Source organism: Bufo bufo, chromosome 5, assembly GCF_905171765.1.
Source record: "Bufo bufo chromosome 5, aBufBuf1.1, whole genome shotgun sequence".
In the NCBI taxonomy this organism is placed as follows: domain Eukaryota; kingdom Metazoa; phylum Chordata; class Amphibia; order Anura; family Bufonidae; genus Bufo; species Bufo bufo.
The window spans coordinates 233,242,797-233,260,584 of NC_053393.1; the positions used below are offsets into that span (position 1 = coordinate 233,242,797).

At 44.3% G+C, this 17,788-nt stretch overlaps 1 protein-coding gene across 1 annotated transcript in view; it reads right to left on the reverse strand.

Moving 5' to 3' along the window:
• The window catches only part of AMPH (amphiphysin), a 316,380-nt gene that overhangs the window by 8,642 nt on the left and 289,950 nt on the right, over window positions 1-17,788 (reverse strand). Inside the window, exon 21 of the mRNA XM_040433933.1 lies at window positions 8,029-8,250. Coding sequence (XP_040289867.1) covers window positions 8,029-8,250 — 222 coding nt within the window. The remainder of the gene's footprint in view (window positions 1-8,028; window positions 8,251-17,788) is intronic.

The window sequence follows — 17,788 nt, forward strand, 5'->3', positions numbered from 1 at the left end:
ACCACTGGAACAGGCCACTGTCAGATATTTTTAGGCCCCGGCACCCAGACAGAGGAGAGAGGTCCCATAACAGAGATTCAGGCTTCATGTCAGCAGAGAATCAGTCTTCATGTCATAGCAGAGAATCAGGCTTCACGTCACCCACCACTGGAACAGTCCATTGTCACATATTTAGGCCCTGGCACCCAGGCAGAGGAGAGAGGTCCCATAGCAGAGAATCTGGCTTCATGTCAGCAGAGAATCAGTCTTCATGTCATAGCAGAGAATCAGGCTTCATGTCACCCACCACTGGAACAGGCCACTGTCAGATATTTTTAGGCCCCGGCACCCAGACAGAGGAGAGGTTCATTCAACTTTGGGTTGCCCCGCAATATAATGGTAAAATGAAAATAAAAATAGGATTGAATGAGGAAGTGCCCTGGAGTACAATAATATATGGTTAAGGGGAGGTAGTTAATGTCTAATCTGCACAAGGGATGGACAGGTCCTGTGGGATCCATGCCTAGTTCATTTTTATGAACGCCAGCTTGTCCACATTGGCTGTAGACAGGCCGCCGGGCAGGCCAGCACCTGCAAGGCATAAAAGGCTACCTCTGGCCCCGTGGACAATTTGGAGACCCAGAAGTTGAATGGGGCCGAACCATCAGTCAGTACGTGGAGGGGTGTGCACAGGTACTGTTCCACCATGTTAGTGAAATGTTGCCTCCTGCTAACACGTTCCGTATCAGGTGGTGGTGCAGTTAGCTGTGGCGTGGTGACAAAACTTTTCCACATCTCTGCCATGCTAACCCTGCCCTCAGAGGAGCTGGCCGTGACACAGCTGCGTTGGCGACCTCTTGCTCCTCCTCTGCCTTCGCCTTGGGCTTCCACTGGTTCCCCTGTGACATTTGGGAATGCTCTCAGTAGCGCGTCTACCAACGTGCGCTTGTACTCGCGCATCTTCCTATCACGCTCCAGTGTAGGAAGTAAGGTGGGCACATTGTCTTTGTACCGGGGATCCAGCAGGGTGGCAACCCAGTATTCCGCACACGTTAAAATGTGGGCAACTCTGCTGTCGTTGCGCAGGCACTGCAGCATGTAGTCGCTCATGTGTGCCAGGCTGCCCAGAGGTAAGGACAAGCTGTGCTCTGTGGGAGGCGTATCGTCATCGTCCTGCGTTTCCCCCCAGCCACGCACCAGTGATGGGCCCGAGCTGCGTTGGGTGCCAGCCCGCTGTGAACCTGCTTCATCCTCATCCTCCTCCACCTCCTCCTCATCCTCGTCCTCCAGTAGTGGGCCCTGTCTGGCCACATTTGTACCTGGCCTCTGCTGTTGCAAAAAACCTCCCTCTGAGTCACTTCGAAGAGACTGGTCTGAAAGTGCTAAAAATTACCCCTCTTCCTCCTCCTCCTCCTGGGCCACCTCCTCTTCCATCATCGCCCTAAGTGTTTTCTCAAGGAGACATAGAAGTGGTATTGTAACGCTGATAACGGCGTCATCGCCACTGGCCATGTTGGTGGAGTACTCGAAACAGCGCAACAGGGCACACAGGTCTCGCATGGAGGCCCAGTCATTGGTGGTGAAGTGGGGCTGATCCGCAGTGCGACTGACCCGTGCGTGCTGCAGCTGAAACTCCACTATGGCCTGCTGCTGCTCGCACAGTCTGTCCAGCATGTGCAAGGTGGAGTTCCACCTGGTGGGCACGTCGCATATGAGGCGGTGAGCGGGAAGGCCGAAGTTACGCTGTAGCGCAGACAGGCGAGCAGCGGCAGGATGTGAACGCCGGAAGCGCGAACAGACGGCCCGCACTTTATGCAGCAGCTCTGACATGTCGGGGTAGTTGCGAATGAACTTCTGCACCACCAAATTCAGCACATGCGCCAGGCAAGGGATGTGCGTCAAACCGGCTAGTCCCAGAGCTGCAACGAGATTTCGCCCATTATCGCACACCACCAGGCCGGGCTTGAGGCTCACCGGCAGCAACCACTCGTCGGTCTGTTGTTCCATACCCCGCCACAACTCCTGTGCGGTGTGGGGTCTGTCCCCCAAACATATGAGTTTCAGAATGGCCTGCTGACGTTTACCCCGGGCTGTGCTGAAGTTGGTGGTGAAGGTGTGTGGCTGACTGGATGAGCAAGTGGAAGAAGAGGAGGAGGAAGCTGAGTAGGAGGAGGAGGAGACAGGAGGCAAAGAATGTTGCCCTGCGATCCTTGGCAGCGGAAGGACGTGCGCCAAACAGCTCTCCGCCTGGGGCCCAGCCGCCACTACATTTACCCAGTGTGCAGTTAGGGAGATATAGCGTCCCTGGCCGTGCTTACTGGTCCACGTATCTGTGGTTAGGTGGACCTTGCCACAGATGGCGTTCCGCAGTGCACACTTGATTTTATCCGATACTTGGTTGTGCAGGGAAGGCACGGCTCTCTTGGAGAAGTAGTGGCGGCTGGGAACAACATACTGTGGGACAGCAAGCGACATGAGCTGTTTGAAGCTGTCTGTCTCAACCAGCCTAAATGACAGCATTTCATAGGCCAGTAGTTTAGAAATGCTGGCATTCAGGGCCAGGGATCGAGGGTGGCTAGGTGGGAATTTACGCTTTCTCTCAAATGTTTGTGAGATGGAGAGCTGAACGCTGCCGTGTGACATGGTTGAGATGCTTTGTGACGCAGGTGGTGGTGTTGGTGGTACATCCCATGTTTGCTGGGCGGAAGGTGCCAACGTTCCTCCAGAGGCGGAGGAAGAGGCCGAGGTAGCGGCAGCAGCAGAAGAGGCCGAGGTGGCAGCAGCAGAAGAGATAGCAGGGGGAGCCTGAATGACTTCCTTGTTTTTAAGGTGTTTACTCCACTGCAGTTCATGCTTTGCATGCAGGTGCCTGGTCATGCAGGTTGTGCTAAGGTTCAGAACGTTAATGCCTCGCTTCAGGCTCTGATGGCACAGCGTGCAAACCACTCGGGTCTTGTCGTCAGCACATTGTTTGAAGAAGTGCCCTTCCAGGGAACTCCTTGAAGCTGCCTTTGGGGTGCTTGGTCCCAGATGGTGGCGGTCAGTAGCAGGCGGAGTCTCTTGGCGGCGAGTGTTCTGCTTTTGCCCACTGCTCCCTCTTTTGCTACGCTGTTGGCTCGGTCTCACCACTGCCTCTTCCTCCGAACTGTGAAAGTCAGTGGCACGACCTTCATTCCATGTGGGGTCTAGGACCTCATCGTCCCCTGCATCGTCTTCCACCCAGTCTTGACCCCTGACCTCCTGTTCAGTCTGCACACTGCAGAAAGACGCAGCAGTTGGCACCTGTGTTTCATCATCATCAGAGACGTGCTGAGGTGGTATTCCCATGTCCTCATCATCAGAAAACATAAGTGGTTGTGCGTTAGTGCATTCTATCTCTTCCACCGCTGGGGAAGGGCTAGGTGGATGCCCTTGGGAAACCCTGGCAGCAGAGTCTTCAAACAGCATAAGAGACTGCTGCATAACTTGAGGCTCAGATAGTTTCCCTGATATGCATGGGGGTGATGTGACAGACTGATGGGCTTGGTTTTCATGCGCCATCTGTGCGCTTTCTGCAGAAGACTGGGTGGGAGATAATGTGAACGTGCTGGATCCACTGTCGGCCACCCAATTGACTAATGCCTGTACCTGCTCAGGCCTTACCATCCTTAGAACGGCATTGGGCCCCACAAAATATCGCTGTAAATTCTGCTGGCTACTGGGACCTGAGGTAGTTAGTTCACTAGGACGTGTGGCTGTGGCAGAACGGCCACGTCCTCTTCCAGCACCAGAGGGTCCACTAACACCACCACGACCATGTCCGCGTCCGCGTCCCTTACTAGATGTTTTCCTCATTGTTACCGTTCACCACAATAAGAAAAATATTTTTTGGCCCAATGTATTGAATTCAAATTCAGGCCTTTTTTTACAGACACCTAACACTATCTGGCTATCTATTTAGGTACCGTATTACACTAATACAGGCACAGCAGTAATGACAGATTTAGCTGAATATAAATTTGAGGCCTATTATTTAGGCGCTGGGTGACAGGTATAAGTTTACGGACAGAATTAGACTTGGATCTGCACAGTAGCGTGTGTGTCAAGTTATTGAGAATTACCCTATTAGCACCTTGAATCTAATATACCCTTTTAGGGATAGATTTAAAGTAGGCCTGATACAGCAGAAACCACTAATTTAGAGAATTGCAAAATTGGGAATTGTATTTCAACCCAGAACAAAAACTGTGCTTTGACGGACACTAAATAACTTGACCAGCTAAAGCAATAATGACAGATTTGGATGAATATAAATTTGAGGCCTATTTTTTAGGCGCTGGGTGACAGGTATACGTTTACACACAGAATTAGACTTGGAATTGAACAGTAGCGTGTGTGTGAAGTTATTGAGAATAACCCTATCTGCACCTTGAATCTTATATACCCTTTTAGGGATAGATTTAAAGTAGGCCTGATACAGCAGAAACCACTAATTTAGAGAATTGCAAAATTGGGAATTGTATTTCAACCCAGAACAAAAACTGTGCTTTGACAGACACTAAATAATTTGACCAGCTAAAGAAATAATGACAGATTTGGATGAATATAAATTTGAGGCCTATTTTTTAGGTGCTGGGTGACAGGTATACGTTTACACACAGAATTAGACTTGGAATTGCACAGTAGCGTGTGTGTGAAGTTATTAAGAATAACCCTATCTGCACCTTGAATCTTATATACCCTTTTAGGGATAGATTTAAAGTAGGCCTGATACAGCAGAAACCACTATTTTAGAGAATTGCAAAATTGGGAATTGTATTTCAACCCAGAACAAAAACTGTGCTTTGACGGACACTAAATAACTTGACCAGCTAAAGCAATAATGACAGATTTGGATGAATATAAATTTGAGGCCTATTTTTTAGGCGCTGGGTGACAGGTATACGTTTACACACAGAATTAGACTTGGAATTGCACAGTAGCGTGTGTGTGAAGTTATTGAGAATAACCCTATCTGCACCTTGAATCTTATATACCCTTTTAGGGGTAGATTTAAAGTAGGCCTGATACAGCAGAAACCACTAATTTAGAGAATTGCAAAATTGGGAATTGTATTTCAACCCAGAACAAAAACTGTGCTTTGACGGACACTAAATAACTTGACCAGCTAAAGCAATAATGACAGATTTGGATGAATATAAATTTGAGGCCTATTTTTTAGGCGCTGGGTGACAGGTATACGTTTACACACAGAATTAGACTTGGAATTGCACAGTAGCGTGTGTGTGAAGTTATTGAGAATAACCCTATCTGCACCTTGAATCTTATATACCCTTTTAGGGGTAGATTTAAAGTAGGCCTGATACAGCAGAAACCACTAATTTAGAGAATTGCAAAATTGGGAATTGTATTTCAACCCAGAACAAAAACTGTGCTTTGACGGACACTAAATAACTTGACCAGCTAAAGCAATAATGACAGATTTGGATGAATATAAATTTGAGGCCTATTTTTTAGGCGCTGGGTGACAGGTATACGTTTACACACAGAATTAGACTTGGAATTGCACAGTAGCGTGTGTGTGAAGTTATTGAGAATAACCCTATCTGCACCTTGAATCTTATATACCCTTTTAGGGGTAGATTTAAAGTAGGCCTGATACAGCAGAAACCACTAATTTAGAGAATTGCAAAATTGGGAATTGTATTTTAACCCAGAACAAAAACTGTGCTTTGACGGACACTAAATAACTTGACCAGCTAAAGCAATAATGACAGATTTGGATGAATATAAATTTGAGGCCTATTTTTTAGGCGCTGGGTGACAGGTATACGTTTACACACAGAATTAGACTTGGAATTGCACTGTAGCGTGTGTGTGAAGTTATTGAGAATAACTTGGTGACAGGCTCAGCTTGACCCTGATGTAGGATATAGCCAAAAAATAACCACACTATTGATGGTTAAATGCACTTGGTGACAGGCTCAGCTTGCCCCTGATGTAGTATATGGCCAAAAAATAACCACACTATTGATGGTTAAATGCACTTGGTGACAGGCTCAGCTTGCCCCTGATGTAGTATATGGCCAAAAAATAACCACACTATTGATGGTTAAATGCACTTGATGACAGCTTGACCCTGATGTAGTATATGGCCAAAAAATAACCACACTATTGATGGTTAAATGCACTTTGTGACAGGCTCAGCTTGACCCTGATGTAGGATATAGCCAAAAAATAACCACACTATTGATGGTTAAATGTACTTGGTGGCAGCTTGTGCTGGCGCATCACAAGACACAAAATGGCCGCCGATCAACCCAGAAAAAAGTGAATGAAAAACGCTCTGGGCAGCCTAAAAACAGTGAGCAATTGAATAGCAGCAGTTCAATGATCCACAGCTGTAGATCGATCACTGTCTTAAGTGTTTTGGAGGAGTTAATCACTGCCTAATCTCGCCCTAACGTCGCAGCTGCAACCTCTCCCTACACTTGTAACAGCAGAGTGACGTGCAGCGCAACGTGACCCAAGCTTATATAGAGGCTGGGTCACATGCTGCACTGGCCAATCACAGCCATGCCAATAGTAGGCATAGCTGTGACGGCCTCTTGGGGCAAGTAGTATGACGCTTGTTGATTGGCTGCTTTGCAGCCTTTCAAAAAGCGCCAAGAAAGCGCCGAACACCGAACCCGAACCCGGACTTTTACGAAAAAGTGTGTGTATTTGCACACATAGTGCTCAGAATCAACATTTACTAGTAGTGAGCAAATCAACACGTTTTGACTGTTGTTTCCACTTTATCATTCACATATCATTAAAATGTTCATCGATCCTATGATTTCCATAGTTCCACGATTTCTCCTTCTTGGTGTTGCAATTTTAGTGTTGAAGAGTGTATATAAAGACAAGGATTTGTGTAGAATCTTCAACTCTGGCTGTAATTTTATTGCAAGGAGATCCACAACCATTGACAACATGGTATCACCCAGTATTTTGTGGGAAAGAATTGCATCAGGGATGCTGCATGGTTGAAAACCAATGGCACATATAAATGTGGTTTGACTAGATCTACTCTACGTAGGTACGTATGTAAAACAAAAAACTTTGGGGTCATTAATGACCAGATATATGCCACTTTTGTGCCATATATCAGGTGCAGATTCTGTCGCGCACTATGGTTGTGGCAGAATCTTCGACCTCTTCCCCGCTCACGCCAGGTGTAAAAAAGTGGGCGCGGCATGGGCGGAGAAGGGGACGGGCCGCCAGGCTAGTCTCATTCATCATTTTCTATGTCTGGCTTAGGCGTAAAAAATGGTCTAAATGTAATACAGCAAGGAAGTTGTCTAACATTTAGAAGTGGCGGTGGATCTGCCAACATTATGTAGAGACCTGCACCTCTGTATAACTTTGGCGATCCACCGCCCACTATAGGGCTTATTAAGACCGCGGTCTAAAAAGCCAGTCTTAATAAATGTGCCCCTTTCCTTCCACAAGGCCGTTCTTAAGTATGTGCATCCTTATAATATTTTATACCATTGCCGACTTTTGTAGAGGTCATGGTATGTGTTTCAGATAAGTTTGATCTATGTGTTATCTTTGCTTCCATGGTGTGTATGTTATTTTTCCCCCTCCCTTGCCACAAGTGTAAACCAATTGATGTATCAGTTAGTCCTCACATATGTCATGAAGACAAGGAGACGGTATTAAAAGAAAGCTTTGCTATATGTCAGCATGCTGCATTATGATTAAGAACCGGATGCATTTTTTGGTTCGAAATGCACAGGAGTAGTTTCAGGATGTCCTGGTTTATAATGTCTAAATCAGGCATGGCCAACTTGCGGCTCTCCAGCTGTTGTAAAACTATAACTCCCACCATGCCCTGCTGTAGGCTGATAGCTGTAGGTAGTCTGGGCATGCTGGGAATTGTAGTTTTGTAACAGCTGGAGAGCCTCAGGTTGGTCTAAATAAACTTCAGTGTTTTTAGAATACAGATGTGTGCTGGATGCAATCTTTCCATAAACACGTTTATAATATAGATCAATATGGCAGAAAACAGTTGGATAAACTGACCTTAAACAGGAAGTTGATAGGTTGGGCCTTAGATGTAGTGCTCTCAGATGTGGGAAGATTGTTACTTTCATCAGCGGTGCCTTCAACTTGCCCAACAGATGACTCCTGGATGGCATCAAATTCATCTTTAGAATCTAATAGACCTTTTTCTTGATAATCTCCTTCATCTTCATGATTTGATGCTGGTTCTATTACAACTGATGGTATGCAGGGAATGTCCTGCTAAAACATCAGAGATATTTACGATTAATGCAGTTGTCAGTTTCAACATGGAAATAATACAAAAAATTATGATTTATGTTCTCATTTTTAATTCCAAATCTAAACTAGTAGCAGAGTTTAAAGCAAATATGTTCATTGTGGCCACAGTCTAACTAGTAGGATTCTTTCATGGAGCTCCTGACTCCCCTTACCATATACTATATGTCCAGTATTCTAACAAATCGTGGGTGTTCACTGAGTGCTGCATCATCTACTTGCTAGATTTAATTTTGTCATTTAACAAAATGTGCACATTTTTAAAGGTCTATGACAGATCTTCTTTAACCGCTTCCTGCCTTCCCCTTGTAAATTAATGGGCTATGGTAGTTTCTCTGCAAGAAGCCTGTTAATTTGATGGTACTGCATGCTACTGTATGCAGTGCCATCTGCTGGATTACAGTGACAGCCGGATCCTGTACCATGCCAGATCCTGTACTGTGAAAGGGCATCAATATTAAAATAGCATAACAATTATTTAATAAAGCAATAATAAATACATATAGTAAAATGGAGACAATATTTAAAAAATTATAAAACAAAATAAATAATGTCTCCCAAAAATTGTGCAAACCTCTCTTAATTTTATAAATCCTGCATGACACAGAAGTATTGCACATGGGCATCAGGTGCTCAAGCATTAATGCGTTCCTGTCACAAAGAATGTACATTACCCTAAACAAGAAATAATTATCCCTAATTTTCATTCTTTCTACCTCAATGCTTCCTGCTTTTGTGCCTTCACCAATAAATGTCTGGACCTAGATTATCATCCCTCTAGAGATGTTGCATGTAAAGGGAATTGAAATTTAAAATTGAAATAGGGTTTTTGTGTTTGGAATTATAGCAACGTCATATATTTCACAATGTACACATATCTGACATTGTTATATACAGGAACATAATTAGAGGATTCATGCCTGCAGTATATATCATTTATTGAACAAACTAGTATGAAGGCAATCTGTCACAAGTGAATTCACCGTTAAACCAGGCACAATGCCTTGTAGGGCTGGTGTAATTTTAATCCATATGCAAATGAGCAGTTTAGTGCACCAAGGGTGGTCTGAAGCCACTCTGTGCACCTTGCTACTCCTGCTTCCTCTGCCAGCCCCTCCTTCTCCTTCTTGAATGATAGGGCCAGATCCCTGCAAAGCCATCTCTCCTGGCACTGTCAAGCAAAAAGAAGGGGAAGGGGCTGGCAAAAGAAGATGGAGGAGCAAAGGTTCACAGAGAAGCTTAGGCCCACCCTCGGTGCTCTTAACTGCTTATTTGCATATGCATTAAAATAACTTTTCCCCCCAAAAACAACAGATCACTACTTGAAAGGTAAAATTACATTCAGCTGAGCTAGCCTTAGAAGGCATTGAGCCTACTTTATCAGTAGATTTTGTGGTGACAGACTCCCTTTAAAATAAAGCATGAAAATTGAGGAACAACTGTCTTTTTCTCTGTTTTTAACCATTTTATACTAAATGAAACATACAAAATGAATTGATAGCCACTCCAATTTTAGATCACAGGAAAGCCCCATCTCATCTCCCCATGGAAAGAAACAAAATACTTTTGGGTGTAATAAATAATAATAATAATAATAATAATAATAATAATAATAAAAAATTGCTGTTAGAATGCAGTTTTCCACAATGTCAAAATTGGTGTTATTTCTAGTGCAGTGCCTTAGAGGGTAGGGCATGATACTGTACAAGATCAATAAAGAAAGACTGCTTTATGTATTGGTGTCATACTCTGATCCTAAAAGGAGACACAAGTAGGATTAAAGAGGTTGTCCATCCTTGAAGTGAATGGGAGCAATGTTGCAGTTGCGAGTGCTGTCCACTACAATGTTGACAGTGTTGTGTTGTTCCGGCACCAACTTCCACCGATAGAGCTGCACAGAACAGCTGATCAACAGAATGAGCTGGTCATGGCCTATCCTGAGCATAGGTCATCACTGAAAAATGGTTGGACATCTCTCATGGTCAATTTGTAGCTCTCTATTATTTTTTGTTTGTGGCTATCATTCTTCACATACTCCACATGAACAATGAGCAATCTTCAAATCGCTGTATGAAATGTTAATGCAGTATCATAAATATCATTGTTACAGATTAATGAGTGTGAACCCACTGTGCCAACTAACCAGCTTGACATAAGGTTAATGCTATAAGGCATTATTCTGGTGCTCCCCTGATATTCACCTTTTAACTCCTGTACAGGGATTCAGCCTTCGCTGCAGGGATGCTACCAGACTGCTACCTCTTGGGATAGTCCTAGTGTACTTGGCAGTTGACCCACTGGGGCCGGAGACTCCAGTGCAGGCACCAGGAGCTGAGGTTACAGAAAATGCACTAAAACCACAGGAGCAGTCTGAACAGCCACTAAATGTTAAATGCGGGTTACTAGATCCGGACTGATCACTACTAGTAGTATAGATGAATGAAGACACAGGAGAAATCGGCAGGCTGGGTGGGAGTGAAGATACAGGCAGGGTTGGCAGGTTGGGTCCTTAACAGGAATAAGAACAAAGCAGGCAGACAGTAGAGATGAGCAAATAGAAGCTGATGAAGTGGAATTTAATCCGAATTTCAGGAAAAATTCGATTCGCACCGAAGCCGAATTTCCTCACACTTAGTAATAACGAATCACATTTTTTCCTAAAATGGCTGCTGCATGTGTGAGGAAATGGAGCAAGGAACTCTGGGAAGGCGGGATCACCCATAATGCCATGCATGCTGTCAATCAGCAGCCAGTCAGCCCTGTGATGTCACAGCACTATAAATAGCCTCAGCCATCTTAGATTCTGCCATTTACCAGTGTACTTAGTGCAGGGAGAGACGTCAGCAGGCACTAGGGACAGTGTTAGAAAAAACTTAATTATGCTAAAAAAAACTATTTACAAGTGCAGGGAAAGATTATTCAAGGTGTAGGGAAAGGATAGGGAGGAATGATTCCACAGTATTTATGTAGAACAGGGTTCAATAGGGGAGGTTACAGACTGGGTAATAGGAACAATCCTATTACACCTTGCTGCACTGACTGCGGATCCAAATTGCCATTATACAGCTCTGTAATTCCAGCAAACAGTTCTTATTAGGGTGCAACTGCTGTTTTATACAGGCATTAACAGGGTTTAATACAAGGAAATATTTCTACATCTTATTTGCCCTTGTGCGGTGCAGTTATATGTTCTAAAGCATTTTTTGCTTGTATAAGTGGGGGAAAAGGGCTTATTAGCGGTTGTGTGGTGAAGTTCAGCTGTGCTGTTATATATTCTAAAGCCTTTTGTGGTGTGTATTAGTGGAAAAAGAAAAAATATATTTGCTGATCAGCAGTGCAGTTATATGTTCCAAAGTCCTTTTAGGCGTGTATTAGTGGCACAAAAAAGTATTTGCTGTTTGTGTGATGAAGTGAGAAAATGACAGCCCTTTTTGGCGTGTATTAGTGGTAAAAAAAAAGGGCTTTTTTGGGGTGTTTTAATTTCCTTTTTATTTATTTATTTGATCTAACAGTATGTCCGACAGAAAACTGCCAGGCCCTGCACAGAGGAGTGGCAGAGGCCTAAATGTTTCTGACGCAGGCACAGGTCGCAGCAGAGTAGGGGGGCGTGGCAGCAGGGGTCGCAGTGAGAGGCCTGAGCTCCCAGTGTCATCTAGCGGTCGTGTCTTGACCAGCAACCCAGCGGTTCTTAAATGGTTGACTTGGTCATCTCTGTTTTGGATCCACTCCTGTTTTTTTGGGCTTTAGCAATACTGATGGATTACTGACCAAATGCTGAGTGAAGGCGGATGCTCAACAGACAGGATCCGTTTTTTGGGGGTTATTGTTCTGACGGATCAGAGGAAGGGCAAAATATTCAGTGACGTCAACACAAACTTACTGCTGACACCCTCTCCACTCTGTCGGGGAGCTCTACTTGTATAAGCATTTAATAGAACAGGTTCTGTAGGCATCTACAGTATGTGGAATCCACTGACAACAGTGTAAACGGAGTGCGCTTCTTCTTGGCACTAACATCCACCTGTAAGGCTGAGTTCATACTTGAGTTATTTGTCTCAGTTTTGGCCCCGTGACTGCCCAAATAAGTGAAGTGTGCAGTGATTCTAAGTGTGACGCCTGTCATCTGCATGTCATACTGACTCACAGTATAATTTCACTACCACAGCACACTCCCTATGCGTGTTACTGCAAGGCACAGTGTTCTACACCACTATAAAGGCTCTCTGCAGGCAGGAAATAGCCTTTTTTGTGACACGATTCACTGCGAATAAATTCAGATCGAACCAAATTTTTTTTTAAATTCTGCGAACCGGCGAATAGAATTTTTTTTTAATTCGCTCATCTCTAGCAGACAGAGTTAACTTAAAGAAGAACAGAACTTAAAAAAAAAACTGGAAGTGAAGGAGCACACAGGCAGGGCAGGTATAGGGTACACCTTTGCTTGTCACCAGAAAACCTAAAGCTTGGGCACCTTGAATACCCAGGGGCCCCCAGCCATTGGCTCTGGAATCTGGCCCTTTAAGAAGCCAGATATGAGCTCCCTAAAGGAACAGGTACTGGCAGGCTGGAAGGCCGCAACCTGCAGAGGATGAGGCCAGACAGCATGGTGAGTAGTGCAGTGGGCACGGACCGCCGACCAAACAATTGTGCTTTATATTTTATCTAATATCTTCTATATCCAAGGTTCCCAACTAGGGGTATATGCCATATCTCTACGGAATACTCCCATGGTTCTCATGTAATGCTTTTAATAGGTAGCATATTATATAATCATAGCTTGGGGTCATTTGATTCAGTAAAGCAGTATGCAGCTTAGAAACTCTGAAAAAAAAAGTTTTGGATATTGTATACAATTAATACAATTTTTTTTTTTCATCAAGCAATTATAAGAAACGCAGAGCTCAGAGTTACTCATTCACAAGCATTTTCTTGTGATTTATTGCCATCTACTGGAAACTTTTGGGAAGGCCACAAGCCATCAGCAGGAATCCCCGTCAGTTCTGCCAGTGTGAGGTCCATAGACTGGACGAAGACTATAATGTGAGTGACAGATATACACCTGTAGCCACAAAAATGTTGTGGCTACAACTGTTTTAGAAGAGTGTTTTTCCCAACCTTCAGGTAGTCAGTCACTTGCAATGAGGCAGGTTGTTTAGAAGAATCTACCTTCTCACCCTCACAATTTATACACTGCTCAGGTAATAACTTCAAAACTTTATTTCTACTGCAAAAAATCTTTTACTGAACACGGGTTCGGTTCCAAGGTACCACATGGAACTGAACTCGATTTCGGTAAAATGTTTTTTACAGTAGAAATACATTTTTGAAGTTATTACCCGAAGTACTGCTCCGTACAGTAGTCTAACAAAGTTTTTATGCAAATCAACTTCGGATGTTTCATCCAAAGTCGATTCGCTCATCTCTAATTATCTTTTTACAATGGCACCTGTCAATGGGTGGGATGTACACTGCTCAAAAAAATAAAGGGAACACTTAAACAACACAATGTAACGCCAAGTCAATCACACTTCTGTGAAATCAAACTGTCCACTTAGGAAGCAACACTGAGTGACAATCAATTTCACATGCTGTTGTGCAAATGGGATAGACAACAGGTGGAAATTATAGGCAATTAGCAAGACACCCCCAATAAAGGAGCGGTTCTGCAGGTGGTAACCACAGACCACTTCTCAGTTCCTATGCTTCCTGGCTGATGTTTTGCTCACTTTTGAGTGCTTTCACTCTAGTGGTAGCATGAGACGGAGTCTACAACCCACACAAGTGGCTCAGGTAGTGCAGCTTATCCAGGATGGCACATCAATGCGAGCTGTGGCAAGAAGGGTTGCTGTGTCTGTCAGCGTAGTGTCCAGAGCATGGAGGCGCTACCAGGAGACAGGCCAGTACATCAGGAGACGTGGAGGAGGCCGTAGGAGGGCAACAACCCAGCAGCAGGACAGCTACCTCCGCCTTTGTGCAAGGAGGAACAGGAGGAGCACTGCCAGAGCCCTGCAAAATGACCTCCAGCAGGCCACAAATGTGCATGTGTCTGTTCAAACGGTCAGAAACAGACTCCATGAGGGTGATATGAGGGCCCGACGTCCACAGGTGGGGGTTGTGCTTACAGCCCAACACCGTGCAGGACGTTTGGCATTTGCCAGAGAACACCAAGATTGGCAAATTCGCCACTGGCGCCCTGTGCTCTTCACAGATGAAAGCAGGTTCACACTGAGCACATGTGACAGACGTGACAGAGTCTTGAGATGCCGTGGAGAACGTTCTGCTGCCTGCAACATCCTCCAGCATGACCGGTTTGGCATTGGGTCAGTAATGGTGTGGGGTGGCATTTCTTTGGAGGGCCGCACAGCCCTCCATGTGCTCGCCAGAGGTAGCCTGACTGCCATTAGGTACCGAGATGAGATCCTCAGACCCCTTGTGAGACCATATGCTGGTGCGGTTGGCCCTGGGTTCCTCCTAATGCAAGACAATGCTAGACCTCATGTGGCTGGAGTGTGTCAGCAGTTCCTGCAAGATGAAGGCATTGATGCTATGGACTGGCCTGCCCGTTCCCCAGACCTGAATCCAATTGAGCACATCTGGGACATCATGTCTCGCTCTATCCACCAATGTCACGTTGCTCCACAGACTGTCCAGGAGTTGCCAGATGCTTTAGTCCAGGTCTGGGAGGAGATCCCTCAGGAGACCGTCCGCCACCTCATCAGGAGCATGCACAGGCGTTGTAGGGAGGTCATACAGGAACGTGGAGGCCACACACACTACTGAGCCTCATTTTGACTTGTTTTAAGGACATTACATCAAAGTTGGATCAGCCTGTAGTGTGTTTTTCCACTTTAATTTTGAGTGTGACTCCAAATCCAGACCTCCATGGGTTAAAAAATTTGATTTCCATTTTTTATTTTTTGTGTGATTTTGTTGTCAGCACATTCAACTATGTAAAGAACAAAGTATTTCAGAAGAATATTTAATTAATTCAGATCTAGGATGTGTTATTTTTGTGTTCCCTTTATTTTTTTGAGCAGTGTATTTAAGGAAGCAAGTGGAAGCAGTAAAAGGGGCAAGAATAAGGATCTGAGTGACTGACAAGGCTCAGATTGTGATAGCTAGGTGACTTGGTCAGAGAATCTCCAGAACAACAGATCTTGTAGGGAGTTCTTAATATACAGTGGTTAGTGCCTACCACGTGTGCTCCAAAGAATCGTACTCAATGAACAGGAGTTGATTAATGCATGTTGGGACCGAAAATTTGCTCTGGTCTGAGGAGAAGAGCTACTATAGCACAAATTGATAAAAAAAAAGTTAATGCTGGCTATAATAGAAAGGTGCCAGAACATAGAGGCAGAGTATATCACAGCTTAGGGTACTTTCACACTAGCGTTATTCTTTTCCGATATTGAAATCTGGTAAAGGGTCTCAATACCGGAAAGAAATGCTTCTGTTTTGTCCCAATGCATTCTGAATGGAAAGCAATCCGTTCAGCATGCATCAGGATGTCTTCCATTCCGTCCCTTGTACGGTATTTGACCGGACAAAATACTGCAGCTTGCTGCGGTATTTTTTCTGGCCAAAATTCTGGAACACTACTGCACTTGCCAGATCCGGCATTAATTTCCATTGAAATGTATTAATGCCGGATCCGGTACCAAGAGTTCCGGAAATTGCTGCATCGCCGAATCTGGTTTTCCAGTCTGCACATGCGCAGTGCTTTCTAGCCTTGAAGAAATTATATACCGGATCCGTTATTCCGAAAGATACCAGAAAGACGGATCCGGTATTTCAATGAATAAGTCTAACAGATCTGTATCTGGGAAAATAAGATATCCGTTTGCATACGGATTTCCGGATCCAGCAGGCAGTTCGGGCAACGGAACCTCCTGCCGGATTCGGACAACGCTAGTGTGAAAGTACCCTTACTGTTTGGGGCTGTCTGGTCACAGACTGGTCATAAAGCCGATGCTGACCCTTGTCCACCATTGAAAGTACATACATGAGCATGTGAGCTTCAGAACTGGACCATGGAGCAATGGAAGAAGGTGCCCGGGTCTAATGAATCATCTTTTCTTTCACATTGTAGGAAGCATTATAGAAAGAAGCCAAGCTTGCAGATGTAGTATGATACACTGGGTAATGCTCTGCTGAGAATCTTTTGGTCCTGACATTCATGTGGATATATCTTTGACATATAACACCTACCTAAAAGTTTTGCAGACCAAATACACCCTTCACAGCAACAGCATTCCCTAATTTTTGTGGTCTCTTTTGGCAAGATCAGACATAAAGGATCTGCTGAAAACATTTTTGTGTCGGGTGCAAAGGATGCCTTCAGAAATCTGGAGGTGTTAGAACAGCTTTGGTGGGACTTGCACAATAGTAGATTTGTAGGTTTTAATATTATGGCTGATTGGTAAATCACAAACTTGACAGTGATACTGTTATGTCTTTGACTGTATCATTCTTCGTAAAAACTGTTTGATCTTTTAATTGTGGAGCTGTCTAATAAGAATAATACTATCAGTGGCTTATTACAAAGACTGTAGGACCACGAATTTATCAGTACTGCTGCCCTATGCTGTGCCTTTAATTTTGAGAGGAAGCACGTTGGCATATTGCATTCTACCACTGGATAAAGTTTTGTCACGAAAGGTACTTGAATCTCCACCAAACCTCCAACAAGTGTTGATAGAGGAATGAGGAGGCAAGAATCTAATAAAGTCCTGGCCCCATAAAGACTATTCAAGGCATTCAATCTAGTGGGAGGAGAAAAGGGTGAAAAGGCTACATATGTCACAGGTCTTGCTTGTGCCAATCTCCATACATTTTCTGGTTGAAAAGAAACCCAAACTCCCCAAGCACAAGAGTGGAGAGAGAGGCATGGCACTTGGTCTTCAAAATGCAATATTAAAATAGCATAGAGACATCCTTGTCATCAGTGCTGACTGGCAGAACATCTTGTAGAGGGAAGTCTACAGTATTTAGGAAAAGGAAGATAAGTGTGAGAGGAAGTGATGTTGAGACTGTCTGGCAGGCAGTAGGGAACCCCGTCAACTTGGACAGTGAGAACGCCACAGACTGAACAAAGAGGAGTAGACTTATAAAGTGTGGCTAATGTCCATTGGGATAGCGCCCCAACAGAAAGGTTGTGATTACAGCTGATTTGAAAGAGTAGCCTGCTTTACCCTCACTTGGGCCCTTGACATTATTTCCAGAGCCCATTAAACACATTTTTATTGCTTTTTTATTATTATTTACCCTTTCAATTTCTGAAAGCTCTTCATTCCTCTAATTGGTTGGATGACATAAAAAATGCTCATTGTGAAATGAGGAGGGAAAGCAGGTGATTAATACTGTTGATAGAAATAGTTTTATCAAAACAACTCTGCATAGAAGATAAAAAGGGTGATCTCAAGAAGCCTGAGATGTGTGTACAGCTTAGATTAAGTATATAAAAATATTGGACTATTTATGTCACAAGATACAACAGCTCGTT